The sequence below is a fragment of the Ptychodera flava genome, chromosome 20, assembly GCF_041260155.1.
Source record: "Ptychodera flava strain L36383 chromosome 20, AS_Pfla_20210202, whole genome shotgun sequence".
NCBI lineage: Eukaryota > Metazoa > Hemichordata > Enteropneusta > Ptychoderidae > Ptychodera > Ptychodera flava.
The window spans coordinates 7,966,419-7,980,517 of NC_091947.1; the positions used below are offsets into that span (position 1 = coordinate 7,966,419).

Below are 14,099 nucleotides of genomic sequence, written 5' to 3' on the forward strand. Positions count from 1 at the left end.
TTGAAATAGCATATAACAGTAGATAGTTTACCTTCAGGCTAGATGCCAACTGACGAATATAGAAGACATCTAAGTCTTGAAACATGTCCTCTGGGCACTTGAAATCCATAGTGTCAGCACTACAGCTCCCTTCTCTATCACTGTTGTGTCTTCCCTTGACCTACAGCGGTAAGGAAAGAAATCTTCCTTCATATGAGATTTTTGTCAAGCACTGCAGTCTTTTTTACCAGCGTTGCCCATGTGTTACAATGTGTTCAATGCACATGTAACCTGCTTCAGTTCAGACTCTCCTCTGACTGTGGTTGTAATTCTGGGTACCCAAACTATAAGGGTCTCTTTTGTTACATCACAAACAAAAGGTCACACTGGCAAAGGTAGAACAATAGAGACCTGAGAATGGGATTCCAGGGTGTTTCAGCTTGCACTTTTTGTAAACTGGAAAGGTAAGTATCATATTACACTTTTGCCTTTGACCTGGAAAAGAGATGTTGAAGTAATCTCACATTGTGCCATACCAGGGGATACATTTTTTAAGGGACAAAGAAAGAAGTATGTTGGAACGATGCCACTAGAGTGTGTGTAACACTGTAATTGGGAGTGGCACCCCCTGAACAAGCATTCAAAAGTGTTCAATAGACAACAGACTGGTACAATTTCTAAAACATTGTAACACTAATACTAAGTACACAGGAAATCGATTGTACATGCACAGGACCATTGTGTGGACCATTTTTACAGCCTGGTCAAAGCATGTGTGTTTACAATGTAATGTGACTGGGTATTTCAATTGAAATTGAAGGCCATGCATATCTAGAATATATTGTGATCTTTTACAGTAAATGTAAAGGACGAAATAAAAACTACAGCTATATTTCATCACACATACATATATACATATATATATAAATATATATATATATATATATATATGTGTGTGATGAAATGTAGCTCTATATATATATATTATATATATATATATATCTTCTATATTAAATGTAAAAGGACGATATAAAAACTACAGCTATATTTCATCACACATACATTATATATATATATATATATATATATATATATATATATATATATATATATAATGTATGTGTGATGAAATATAGCTATATATATGTATGTGTGATGAAATATAGCTATATATATCTATATATCTATATCTATATCTATATCTATATATATCTATATATATATATATATATATATATATAATATATATATATATATATATATTATATATATATTATATATATATATATATATATATATATATGTATAAAGGAGCTGTAAATAACAGTGCTGTTATGATTGGATTCCCTCGTTTACTACAATTCAAATCAAACATTTCTTTGTGTCAACTAATCTTCAGTCTTTTCAACATTTTCCCTATCACGGCATGAAGATAACAATCAAATTAATTATTATCGAGCACAAACATACAGTGTAAGGTTTCAAACAACGCAACAGAAAGCGTTAGAAAGGTTATTTCGGACAAACATGTTTTATTTTTATTGAACCGACTTCCCACCTTTGCCATGGTATCCATCTGTGTTTATGATAATTCATATCGATCAAGAATAGCATTTGTACTTTGTAACTGTATAAAAACAAAAAAATCAGCACCTCGATTTTTTTTCGGCCCATAGACGGATGTTAATTTGTTGTAAAACAGAACATGATACAGTATAAACCGTGCTGGATATTCTGGTTTTTATTATATACGGCAAGTCACGCATCAGTGACCACAATCAATGATACCTATTGTATCCGGGGTCCATCTGAACTCTGTGCACCAACGGTAAACTGAAAATACGTTTACCCACCTTACCGTTATCATTACAAGCATTTCAAAATACAGTGAACAACTTACATTGGTGTTGCGTCTGAAGTCTTTCAAATCCACAAACAATTCGTCAATAGCTTTCCTCCGTTTGCTGCTCTTCCGTAGACTGGCATAGAGTGACGACGGGGGTTTTCTCGCACTTCTCAACGATCGAACTTGGCGCCTCGTGAAAGTCGCCATGATCCTCTGTTTGTCGATTCTTTACTCCAACGAAAAAAACGTTGCGTGGATAAAAAAAAAAAAATACAGCCAGGACTTGTATGAGGGCGCTCACAAACTCGGCTGTGGTTATCGCCCTCGCCGGGCAGTGTTTTGTTGATGTACCAACTTTGAAAAAAAGCTCGCTTGAGTCAAACACCTTCAAAACTTATGGCTCATCCTAAATTTTATAGGATATCATAAAAACCGAAATTTCCAAATATTTTCATGAACGGAAATGCAGTCATTCAATTTTCCTACGCCCATTATTTTGCTGTTTTAATATTATTGCTGTCTGCGACAGAAAAACGAGCCAACATATCAAAGCCTGATATTTTAAAGCATTTTCAGTCCTTTCAAAATAAAGTTCATTATAGTATGATTAACGATATTATTTGTGACACAAATGGATTTACAGAATCGAATTTACGAAGGAAGAAAACTCGGAACTCGAACTTTGTATATTGCCATATCATATGATATGCATATGGGTATTATGGAGGCAAAACCAATTAATTACTCTCGGGCTAAGGTTTCTTTTCCACCCTAATGGTATGTGAATGTTAGTCTATTTTCTATTAATGAGGTTAATGTATCACAACAGCACATTGTGAAAACATTTTCGACTTGGGATATCGTGACACTCCTTTTTAGAAAATAAAGACGCTTTCTACCATTCAGATAAGTTACCCTGCAAACCACAAAAGTGGTGACATTTTGAGTGAGATCAAGTACGCACGAATTATCTGCCAAAACAGTCATTGGACACTTTAAGCAACTACAGGCGATATGGTACAACTCAGCTTGTGAGTGCAGTAATATGTTGTCAATCGTCTTCGGCAGCCTATTTGCTATTGCACTGGCACTACTCATCTTGACGTTCAGCATATTGTTTATCAATGTTCAGTACTTAAAAGTTCTAATGAAAAAGGTAAGGCTTGTATATGTAAATGTATAGCACAGTCTTCATTGACAACATCATAGCCAACGGTTCAAGTATTGTACCTAGTGTTGGACGTCATTCAAACTTGGTGTTGTATTGTTTCGTTTATGTGAACACACGATTGGAACTAATTTGGGGAAATTGGATGAGAGTAATTATTAGAAAATGTAACGAAATCGAAATTTTTACAGCGAAATTTTACAAAATGATAGAATAGTGTAAAATTTGAAATATTGTTCTCATCGGACAAACAACGAAAACACAACGATTATATGATACCTCTTTCATCGGATTCATTTTTATGAAAATAAGTTCATTTTTGTGTAAATGTACTGAAGAAAACGAAACAAAATGCTTAAAATTTCTCGAATTGAGGAATTTGAGTCGGGGCACTTTTGAAATGCCCCTGACTTTTTCATGAATTTAAGGCTTCATAAACATTAAATTGAGTCAGCACACATTTTAAAAGACCCTGACTGACTTAACTGTAAATCAATCGAAAAGCTTCATTTTGGTCGAGGAAAAATGACAAACTGAGATTATTACTAGTGTTTCAGTAATGAAGAAACTACAGACAAACTCTCATATTTTCATTAAAATATGAATATTGTTCAAATGTTATGAACAATATTGCATTAGATACTATCATGCACTGATTCTTACTCATAAGATTTCAACAGCATCGTAAATTTTGTATAAAATTTTAAAGATGGTAAGCAAATATGGTGTAAAATTAGAGAAATTTCTAAAATTCTTGAGAAATTCTGCCAATCCAATTATCCCAATTTAGTTCCAATCGTGTTCTGACCATTTAAAAACAATGTAAGCACCCTTTAAATTCAGAATATTTGTCTCGTTCAAACGAATCGCCGCTTTCACTACTGATCTTCGAAAACGAAGTCAAAAGTAAAAAATGAAATAACGCGGGCTCTTTAGAACACAATTTCTATTATAAATCCACATTTACATTTCCGTACTTACGTACTCACTCAGTCGTTCTTCTATATTTCTTGATTCGAGAGTAATATTTGAAATCAGCGAGCGTAAGTGCTTCGAAACTCTACAACGTGAGGAGCGGTCGCAGTCAGAAAAATATAACAACTTAGCTCGGTGACTGAACCATTCTATTTGAAAGTGGGGATTTGGCAGAGCTGTTCTGTCTGTTGCCTCTCCGCTAGGTTATTGGATGCCGTGTGTTGTGGGTTCGAACCCCGAATGAAGACACTGTATTTTAGCCACTTAAAGGCATACAGTCATCTGTAATCTAAATATGCCCATATATGGTCAAGGGGCGTTCCTTGGTATTCAAATGCCAATGCGAGGGCGCTGTTTTTAAAAAGCGGCCACCAGCTTAAAATCTGTGATTGGTTTAGATTTCTCTTTCCATGTTAACTGTGGCAAAATTGGAACAGATGACAGTATACCTTTAATTGGTATAGCATACCTAAATTTAAATATTTGAAATGATAATTCATGGCTACGTAAGGGTCATTTTGTGTTCATCCGAAATAAACATAGAGTTTAACACTATTTGTTGTCTTTCACTTCATTATTTTTTCATTGCGTTACTCTATACAACTTTGATAAACTCTTTCTTCTGCTTTATATAACATTTATCACCACAATGAAATACAAGGTATAATATATACGCTGACAGTGCGTCACCTCTGAACCATTACTTTCAAAAATTGCGGAACAAACTTTCAAAATTTGCGATAGGTGAAGCATGACTACAACCTGGATGCAACGATGGCAGATGAAAATTCAAAAATTCAAAATACAAAATTTAAGTACAGGAACAAATTCAATCAGAGGCTTAGCCGGGCCCTGAGGCAGAGCGAACTGCTCTGAGTTTTAAAGAAGAACAATACATCAAGGGGAGTCAGGGTATTTTTTCACACACCACAGATAATTTGGTCACTTAATCACTTGATTCTCAAAAAATTCACACAGGTTAAAATTCTTGTTGTAGTGTACAAAATATCCAGCGAAGCAAAGGCGATTGTCCACACATGTTCATTTCCCGATGTCACTATGGTCTGAATATATCTTATCAGCGTCAAGTCAATGAACGATGGTGGTTTATTGAAAGCATCGATCTTTTACAACTTTGCTGGCCAGGCGTGTTTATTCGGGAAGGGATCCAACCTCAAGGTGAAGTGAATGAAAAATACGAGTTATAGATGAGTTCTAGATGAATTACTTATTTAAAATGTGACTACAAGTAGCATATGTGTCAACTGATTGTCGACTGAAGCAAAAGCATTATTTTTTCCTTGCAGTTTACTAACGTATGAAATCCGGAACCACAGCAATCTAAGATCATGAATTACTTTTGGAGATCGTAGAGTGGAAGCCTCAATATCTTAGGGAGCTGTAATTATTTACGGCCTGGGGTCTGAGGAATTTGAGGGGGCACTAAAAATATTGAAGCTACTAGATGGGGTGCTCAAAATGTAGAGAGAAAGAAGAGGGAATACTCAGTTTTTGGTGCAAAATAAATTGAAACATATCTCAGATTGCACTATTACACACATCAATTTCTCAAAATTTTCGATGCGAGAGGGGGACACCCCCTCTCGTGCTCTCCCCCTTGGGATGTTCTGACAGTTTTATTTAGTAAAATACAACTTAAAAATACCTCAGATTGCACCAGACTGCCATTGCACACATCAGTTTCTAAAAATTTACACTCAAGATAGGAGACACCCCCTCTGACACTTTCCCCTTCAGCCTTTCGTGTGTCCCCCCCCCCCACTGTACTTGAAAACCCTGTCATGATACTCATATCCCAATTAAATAATACTATATGGTTGGATACTGGTTACAGCATGAGCTTTTATATCTATATTTGTTGTGACTTTGAATTTCATTTTGTTGGTTTTCACCTTTTTGAACCGTCATTAGATAACCGATGATAATCTAGCAGGGTACACCAGGATTTGAGAGGGTTTACTATTGATGTATTTTTTGTAAATTTTACAAATACATAATTGATATTTATACTTTTCTTAGTGGGGGGTCAGTCAAAATGTCGTGTTAGAGAGGGCGTTTACTCAAATTCATCACGGTTTGAAGGGTTTACTCGAAATTTCGGTGTTTCCGATGAAATTCCTCCGGACCCCCGGCCGTAAATAATGACGGCTCCCTTACCGTCGCAATAGCTCAGTCGGAGCATAGGCGCACGGCGAATTTTAAAATCACTTGTCTGTATTTTTAATGTCGAAACATGCATTTTATTAATAAATGTGCAAACAGAAATCATGCGGACAGGTTTGAGACATACAGTGAGCAGTGCCCATAGTAAGGTTGTCGCCGCTCGGCTGTCATGTACACCTTACACCCTTAGGGTGTAAGTATGTATGAGTAACAGTAGAGCTGAGCGACCACAGCCGTGCACTGGGCGCCGTTATCTGTATGTCTCAGAAGCTGTCCATGTGATTTCCGTTTGCACTATTTATTTAATGAAATGAATGTTTCATCATTAAATTACAGACAAGTGATTTTAAAATTAGCCGTGCGCCTGTGGTCGGAAGGAATATGTAAACTGGCAACGTATATAGTACTTCACCATTGTCCTAAACTTTACCGACAAAGCCGTTCCTCGAAGTGCCAGGCCAAACGATGGTTGCCAGGCTACACATGTCGAATCTCAGGGTTGGTGTACAAAACTATGTCTGCAACTGATCGCTTTTCAGAAATGACTTCCACATGTACTCATTTTAGGCCTTCAATTCGCGGATCACCAAGATAAAGGGGAAATACCTTTAAACACTGAACACGATTTAAATCCTGAATAAATCCTATCCTATACCCACAATCTGTAAAACATATGTTATTACTGAGTTTTTTACAATGTCAATCCAAAGGGGTCACAATTGCTTGAAGACTCAGTAGGCACAATAATAGTCAATCAATCTACCTACCCGTGATACCAACGCGAACTTGAATTCCTCGTCCAAATAGTCCAAATTTTCAATCGGACATGTACTGTATGGGTTATGACTATGTATATAAGAATAGAATCATTTGCCGTAATCCTTGATTATCTTACCTGTAACTGCCTAAATTGTCAATCACTCATGTAAAATATGAGTCATGAGAACGGAAAATTACAATTATTGATTTATCAAACGACAAACGCCGCAATTTTCATATTTCTCATTATGGTTGGCAAGTTGCTCATACACACATTGGTAACTCTTATCTATCCAGGGAAGACCTGGCCGACTCTTCTATGAGTGAGTAAAGAAAAACACGCATTTTTTCCGTTTAAACTTTGCATATGTAACCGCAAAACTATATGAGTATTAAATGATTCAATCGTTATAAAGAAACGTTTGCGTGGATTTAAAATATTTGAGTGTGAGCGAATACATGATAGTTATGCTCAGCTTTTACTCATTGTGTGACGTCAGAGAAATGCAAATGAATTTAGATAGTTCTAAACAGTCTTATTGAAACACCGGAAACATTCGGATCTGGACATTGCAAAAAGCAGAAGTGCCACAGTTTAGGGTGTACTTCGTAAATACCTAGCTATCCAAAGTTTATCTGGTGACATGCTGTTTATCTTTTTCATCCAGGGGTCAATATTCTGGATGCAGAACATTTATAGGACGCAAATTAAGTGACCGATCACCATAACAAATAATATGCGACATGGTTCACAAAATAGCTTAGTTGCTGACGTGTTTATCATCGGGAAATCCCTACCTCAAGAGCAGCATGATGTAAACAAATACAGCCAACAGCAAGTCTCGAGTGAGCATTTATTTTTTCTAACTTCCGTGTCGGTATTTAGCACAGTTGCTGGGTCCATCCATAGTCTCAAGATTTCAGTACGTCGAAGTCACAGTGGAGAAACAAGACGAGTCAAAGAAACTGCAAAGGTGAGAACAAACGTTGGTCGTAAGGTAACGGATATTCAGGCTTTTTATGCTTTATGAGCTATGTCGTATTAAACAACTATTGCCTGGTCTTGAGGGCTATAGCGCCCGTCTATACCCCGAGGGGCCGTGTGTTACCAGAAACGCATCGCTATTCCCCGTGGCCGTAGGCCGAGGGGTATAGCGATGTGTTTCTGGTAACACACGGCCACGAGGGTTATAGACGAGCGCTATAGCCCGAATAAAGACCAGGCGATAGGTGTTTTTAACACACCACATGCTCATGATGTATTGTTTATATAATTTTTAATGTGTTTTGATATTTTGCACCACAACAATCCATTGTAACAAGTTTACTGGGCGACTTTCCACAGCGGTTTCAGTTGTACGTTGTAGTACCACTTTCTTCCAAAAAATATTCTAAGCATACCTAGCGACATCCTTAGTTGCACATTAATCTTTCCTTCGATGAGCTTTCAAGTTTCTACGCTGTTGGAATGTTGGAAAATGTTGGAAAATCTGTTTTAAGAGAATGTGTCGTCACGTATCCCGGACGCACATCACGTTCCAGTCACCCGCCATTGTTGCAAAGCTGCAGACGACACTACGGTCACGTGACCAGACACTTTTCCAAATTTGGTCAGGACTATTCCCTAGGGAAATAGCTTTTCAAAAAATACCCTCTGATGTCACTTTTGTGGATCCGATGGGGACTAGACGTCAACGTGACGTATTCTAGTGAATCGCGACACGGAATGAGCATGTGGCGTATTATAAATAGCCCTACGAGTACGGCAAGAGTGTACGGCTCTCGCTACGCCGCCCTCGGTCTGAAGGCGGCGTAACCAAAGCCGCCGGACACTCTCGCCATACTCGTAGGGCTATGTACGACAGATGATGAATGTTTGAACATGGACCCTCGTTTTTTCATCACCGTCGTCTCTCTCTCTCCTCTCTCTTCTCTCTCGCTCTCTCTCTCTCTCTCCTCTCTTTGTGTATTTGTACTCCAAAGAAAACGAATGGGTCGACATCGCTGCAGTTGCATATAGCGACAAAGCGCGTCGCCATACAGTCAGCCATGCTTGGCGAAATCACTATCTCATCAGATAGCTCGGCGCATTGCGTGTATAATATTATATTAACCACGGATTGTCGTTGATGTGTTTACAAACATGCACGGTTCATTTGGCATTCATTCTGTAAAAAGCACGGTTTCGCAGCGAAATCATCCGAACTCTGTGTAGCCTTCTTCGCTTTTCTTTGGAGTTAAAATGGCGCGTTCTATCGCGTTGTCTCATAAGACTTCCCCAAAGATTAACGAGTTCCACACCCTTGGAATACGGAGTACACGTATCCCGCACTTTCAGCTATAACCTTCCTCTCTAAAATCCTGGAAAGCATGTTTATATTAGCCTTTTTAACTATTTGCAAATGAATCATTTGATTGTTGAGTCCCAATCTGGCTTCAGAGAACAGCACTCATGTCACACTGCTCTGATTAAACTGACAGATCACCTTCTTTTATAGAACATTGACTCTGGTCTCTTCAGTGGTTTATTGTTTTTGGATCTACGTAAGGCCTTTGATCTGGTTGACCATGATATTCTGATAGATAAACTTGCTATTTTAGTGTTTCCGGGTCATCTCTCCATTGGTTTCGCTCTTACCTGACAGACAGAACTCAGCTTGTTCAGTACCTTGGATGTGAGCCGGAGGTCTTGTCAATTGCACAGGCGGCCCAGACACTATTAATAAGCTTATTATTGAGTTTTTCTCACTGTTTTCTCTATCAATTCCTCTCCTTTTCTTCATCACAGTCCCTCTATGGATAGAGGGACTGTGTCTTCATGCTCTGACTGATCGGAGTAAATAAAATAAATGGTTATATAACCTAACCAAGCCTCTTGACTCTTTATTCATTTTACACCCCATTACAAGGACGCTTATCTCTCATATACACATCTTGTAATTAATTAGTCAACACAACTAATTATGCTAATCCGTGGATTTAGCAAGGGTTGGTCAACATGGAAAGACAGAGATGTAAATGAAATGTTTTATTACCTTTCCTATCTTTCGCGATGTTGACAACCCATAAAATCCCTGATAAATCCACGGATTAGCATAATTATTTGTATCGACAAATTAATTACAAGATGTGTGTATATATGAGAGATAAACGTCCTTGTAATGGGGTGTAAGATATATAAAGAGTCAAGAGGCTAGGTTAGGCTATATAGTCGTTTATTTTATTTACTACGATCAGTCAGGGCATAAAGAAAGGAGAGGAACTGATAGAGAAAACTGAGAAAAACTCAATAATAACCTTATTAATAGTGTGTGGGCCGCCTGTGCCAATTGTTAGTGGCGTCCCTCAAGGGTCTATTCTCGGCCCCCTACTCAACGACCTTACCCTTTGCCTTAACAAGGGTGAGTTAGATATGTTCCCTGACGACCAGACTTTGTGTGTTTCAGGTAATAGCGTTGATCAAATTATTTTTCGTATGAACGATAATGTTGTCCCAATCTCATCGTGGGTTTCTAATTATGCTATGGTTGTCAACACGGAGAAAACTAAAAGTATGGTTATTGCTTCTTGCCCTAAAATTAGACATGTTACTAACACTGAGGCCTCTATTTGTGTCACAAAACACGAAACAATTATCTCTAGTGTCTCATCTCACACCCTCTTATAGGCGTTTCAATTGATTCGACTTTAAGTTGGGATGTTCACGTTGATAACCTGTGTAAGAAACTTTCTATCAGAATTGGTATCCTTCGCAAACTACGTCCATTTGCCACTACGAGTACTCTTTTGGTTGTGTACAATGCACTGTTCCTTTCTTTGATTGATTATTGTTGCACTGTTTGGGGCAATACTCAGAATACTTCAAGTCAATCTTCACCGTATTTACAAACTCCTGCAGAAGAGGGCTGGAAGAGTAATTTTAGGGGTTGACATGAGTGTTCCCTCACGAACTATCTTTTAACTTTGCACTGGTTGCCGATTGACCTACGTATTGTCTATTTCACCGCGTTATTGACATTCAAATCATTGAATGGCCTTGCACCCCCTTATTTGACTGACGTTTTTCATCGAATTTCATCAAACACCCGTAATGCCAGTCATGGAAATTTGTGTGTTCCAAAATTTAAGACTACCACAGGTCAAAAGTCTTTCTCTTTCCGTGCTGCGAGTACTTGGAATACAATTCCCCCTGCGATTAGAAATAGCTCAACTTTACCCACTTTCAAAGTAAAGTTGCGAGATTATCTTATGACGAAGTTTACAAATGAGGGTTCAGATTTAGATTAATTTATTTTCTTTTGTTGCAATGAAGATGTTACTCATCCTTATTTTGAACACTTGCTGTATTTACATGTACATTGTATTTGCTATTTATACGCATGTACTTTTTTCGAGCTCTCAGAGGGCTCTGATGTAAATTACAATTTGATTTGTAACTCAGATTACCCTCTTTAAATAAAGTCTAATAATAATAATTTTAAAAAACAAATTACAAAAGGAGTAAAACGCTTAGCTGTGGGTCCATAGCTGTGGGTGTTTACAGACGGGATTCCTGCCTTTTACGGGCTGGTTTTGACTTTTACGATTAACTGTGGGTCCATAGCTGTGGTGTTTTCAGGCGAGAGTCCTACCTTTTACGGCTGGTTTTGACTTTTACGATTTTAACCCCGCCACCACACGAGTCAAAACTAGCCCGTAAAAGGCAGTAATCCCGCCTGAAAACACCACAGCTATAGACCCACAGCTATAAAACGCTATGAAAATCTCGGACTGTTCACTTTATGTGTTTTTATTGTTGTTGTTTTTTTTTACGATTTTAACCCCGCCACCACACGGGTTAAAATCGTAAAAGTCAAACACAAGCCTGTAAAAGGCAGGAATCCCGTCTGAAAGCACCACAGCTATAGACCCACAGCTATAAAACGCTATGAAAATCTCGGACTGTTCACTTTATGTGTTTTTGTTGTTGTTGTTTTTTTTACGATTTTAACCCCGCACACCACACGGGTTAAAATCGTAAAAGTCAAAACAAGCCCGTAAAAGGCAGGAATCCCGTCTGAAAACACTTTATATGTTACCAAGACATTAGCCCAGCTTTTCGAAATATTGTACACGGGCCCTTCCTTCGTGATCATTGAAATCCAATCGCTCATGAATAACAAACAAGCTTATTAGGGTCAATGGGGCAGTGCGCCATGGTTTATTTCTAGCTTGACATTCAGCAAAAGTGATGCGATCCATTATGCGATTTTCCCCCGTTGTGCTGGTTGTTGGTACTATTGATGCAACAATTATTGTATTTTATCATCATCATATTTATTCAGTACTATAGGCAACTATGATGATATTGTCTTTTATCACTGGCTGCAAAATACTTCCGTTTTCTTTTTAAAATTTTTGGACATGCAAAACAGGATATCAAGGATGGCTGTACTGACGGGTATGTCTTACAAAAAAGACACGCAGGTCCTGAAATGACGCGCGCGCAGACCAAAACAAATCTTCCTCTTTTTTGGCTTACAGTGTATACTATATTACCAAAAAATCATACAAGCATTTTCCTGTTTGGTTGCATATTCTTATTTTGTCACCGTTTTCAATCCGTGGCACAATTCGGCCAACCAATAAACCAATTTGCATTTTCAAAAAGAAAATCGAAGTGGAGCTAATTTTAAATTTTCAAAAGGTTTATCATCTTGATTATTAACTTTTAGGCCTATTTCTAAATTTAAAATCTTTGGGCTGAGATTGAAATATAGGAAACAGGTGTATACTGCTGTGAGGATGGCACTTTACGGCCATTCAAATTTCCCTCTGACAAACTCTATTTCCCACAATTCGTATTTCCGTTTTTTCAATTTCCAATATACCAAATGTCCGATTTTCCCATTTCATTTGGGCGTGGCCCAGTATCTTTTCATACTATGGCGGAAATAATTGTATCGAATTGGAATTAAGGTGTAACATTTATCTCAGTGTGACCAAATGTACTGGGGCGGGGCTTACGATAATTAGAACAAGATACTTTTAAAATTTGCGGGAATGAGGGACTGGTCGTTTCTTCGGCCTTGGAGGCCGGTGGATTCATGGGGTCACCTTGTTTTTCACTTTGGTGATGGGGTCACCTATTTTGTAATGCCCAATTAGGGGTCGGTGTGTTTTTTAAATTTCGACACTGGCTCATACTTGCCTAAATGCATCGTACTAGCCATGAATTTCATCATTCAGTTTCATTTTCGGCGCGCCCTTTGGGCGCGTAACTTTACTATTATGAGGTTATTACGAAAATACCGCAAAAGAGCACGAGGACATTGGCGTAGCGTATCGCTCGACGCGAAGCGGAGGGTGATGCACGGCGGCGCCGATGTCATAGTGCATCCTTTGCGGTATTTTCGTGATAATCTTATTATTATACATCTTACATTCTTCACTGGGACATCAAATTGTCTAGCTGTGCAGCTATCTGTTGGCGGGATAGGGTGCGTGGCTATGCAGGTCATCAAAAGGTAACCCCACCTTTTGATGACCCGCATAGCGGCGCACGCTACCATGCCAACAATAACTGCTTTTCCACAGCTACAAATTGTCAGAGTAGTGACCGTTTTAGTGCAATATCAACATTTTTCTTCCGATTTATAGTGCAAATGTAGAACGCTATCTCAGACGGCTTCTGCAAGCTCTGGAGTGTGTGTACTACACACGTACGTACAGAGCGCGCGAGGCTGAACAAACTGGCCAGTCCCTAACATCGTCTCACATACTGGAAGACAAGAAAAAAACTGTTCTTTGGATGGTAGACTGCGCGTGCACTTCAGCCGCAAGAAATTCAAGAAATGGGTGAAAAAGGAAGAAGTCACCGCGAAATAGGTGTTCCCAAAATGTTTAGCCCAGGGCAAGTGGTATCTCTGAACGAACTGTTAGACGATGATGTCTCAAACATGATATCAAACGCCTTTAAGGTCAAGATTTTGATCGGGTTGGAACAGGTGCAATTTATAAAGTGAGCCGGCATACGAATTAAAACTATGATTGGTTACTGAGATCATTATGAGAAGAACATCATTGCGTACAAAGATTGACAGCTGAATAAATTGATCAGATAAAATTAAGTGTGGATGCCGCGCTCTGATTGGGCTGATGACTGTCACAATTTACGCAATGTTCCAGTTTGCGACATTGACGGGAAGC

General features: G+C 38.4%; 2 protein-coding genes across 5 annotated transcripts in view; one reads left to right on the plus strand and one right to left on the minus strand.

Moving 5' to 3' along the window:
* The window catches only part of LOC139119907 (rhotekin-2-like), a 28,813-nt gene extending 26,764 nt beyond the window's left edge, over positions 1 to 2,049 (minus strand). For both annotated transcript variants that reach the window (XM_070683860.1, XM_070683861.1), the window contains exons 1-2: positions 1,880 to 2,049; positions 32 to 160 (exon numbers count right to left, since the gene is read on the minus strand). In XM_070683860.1, coding sequence (XP_070539961.1) covers positions 32 to 160; positions 1,880 to 2,032 — 282 coding nt within the window. In that variant the 5' untranslated portion in view covers positions 2,033 to 2,049. The remainder of the gene's footprint in view (positions 1 to 31; positions 161 to 1,879) is intronic.
* Positions 2,050 to 7,505: 5,456 nt separating this feature from the next.
* Positions 7,506 to 14,099, plus strand: part of LOC139119909 (uncharacterized) — a 39,008-nt gene continuing 32,414 nt past the window's right edge. For 2 of the 3 annotated variants that reach the window (XM_070683869.1, XM_070683867.1), the window contains exon 1: positions 7,510 to 7,885. The gene's annotated coding sequence lies outside the window, so the exon portion shown is untranslated. Of the gene's footprint in view, positions 7,886 to 14,099 lie in introns of all 3 variants that reach the window. The other variant, XM_070683865.1, reaches the window with a different exon arrangement.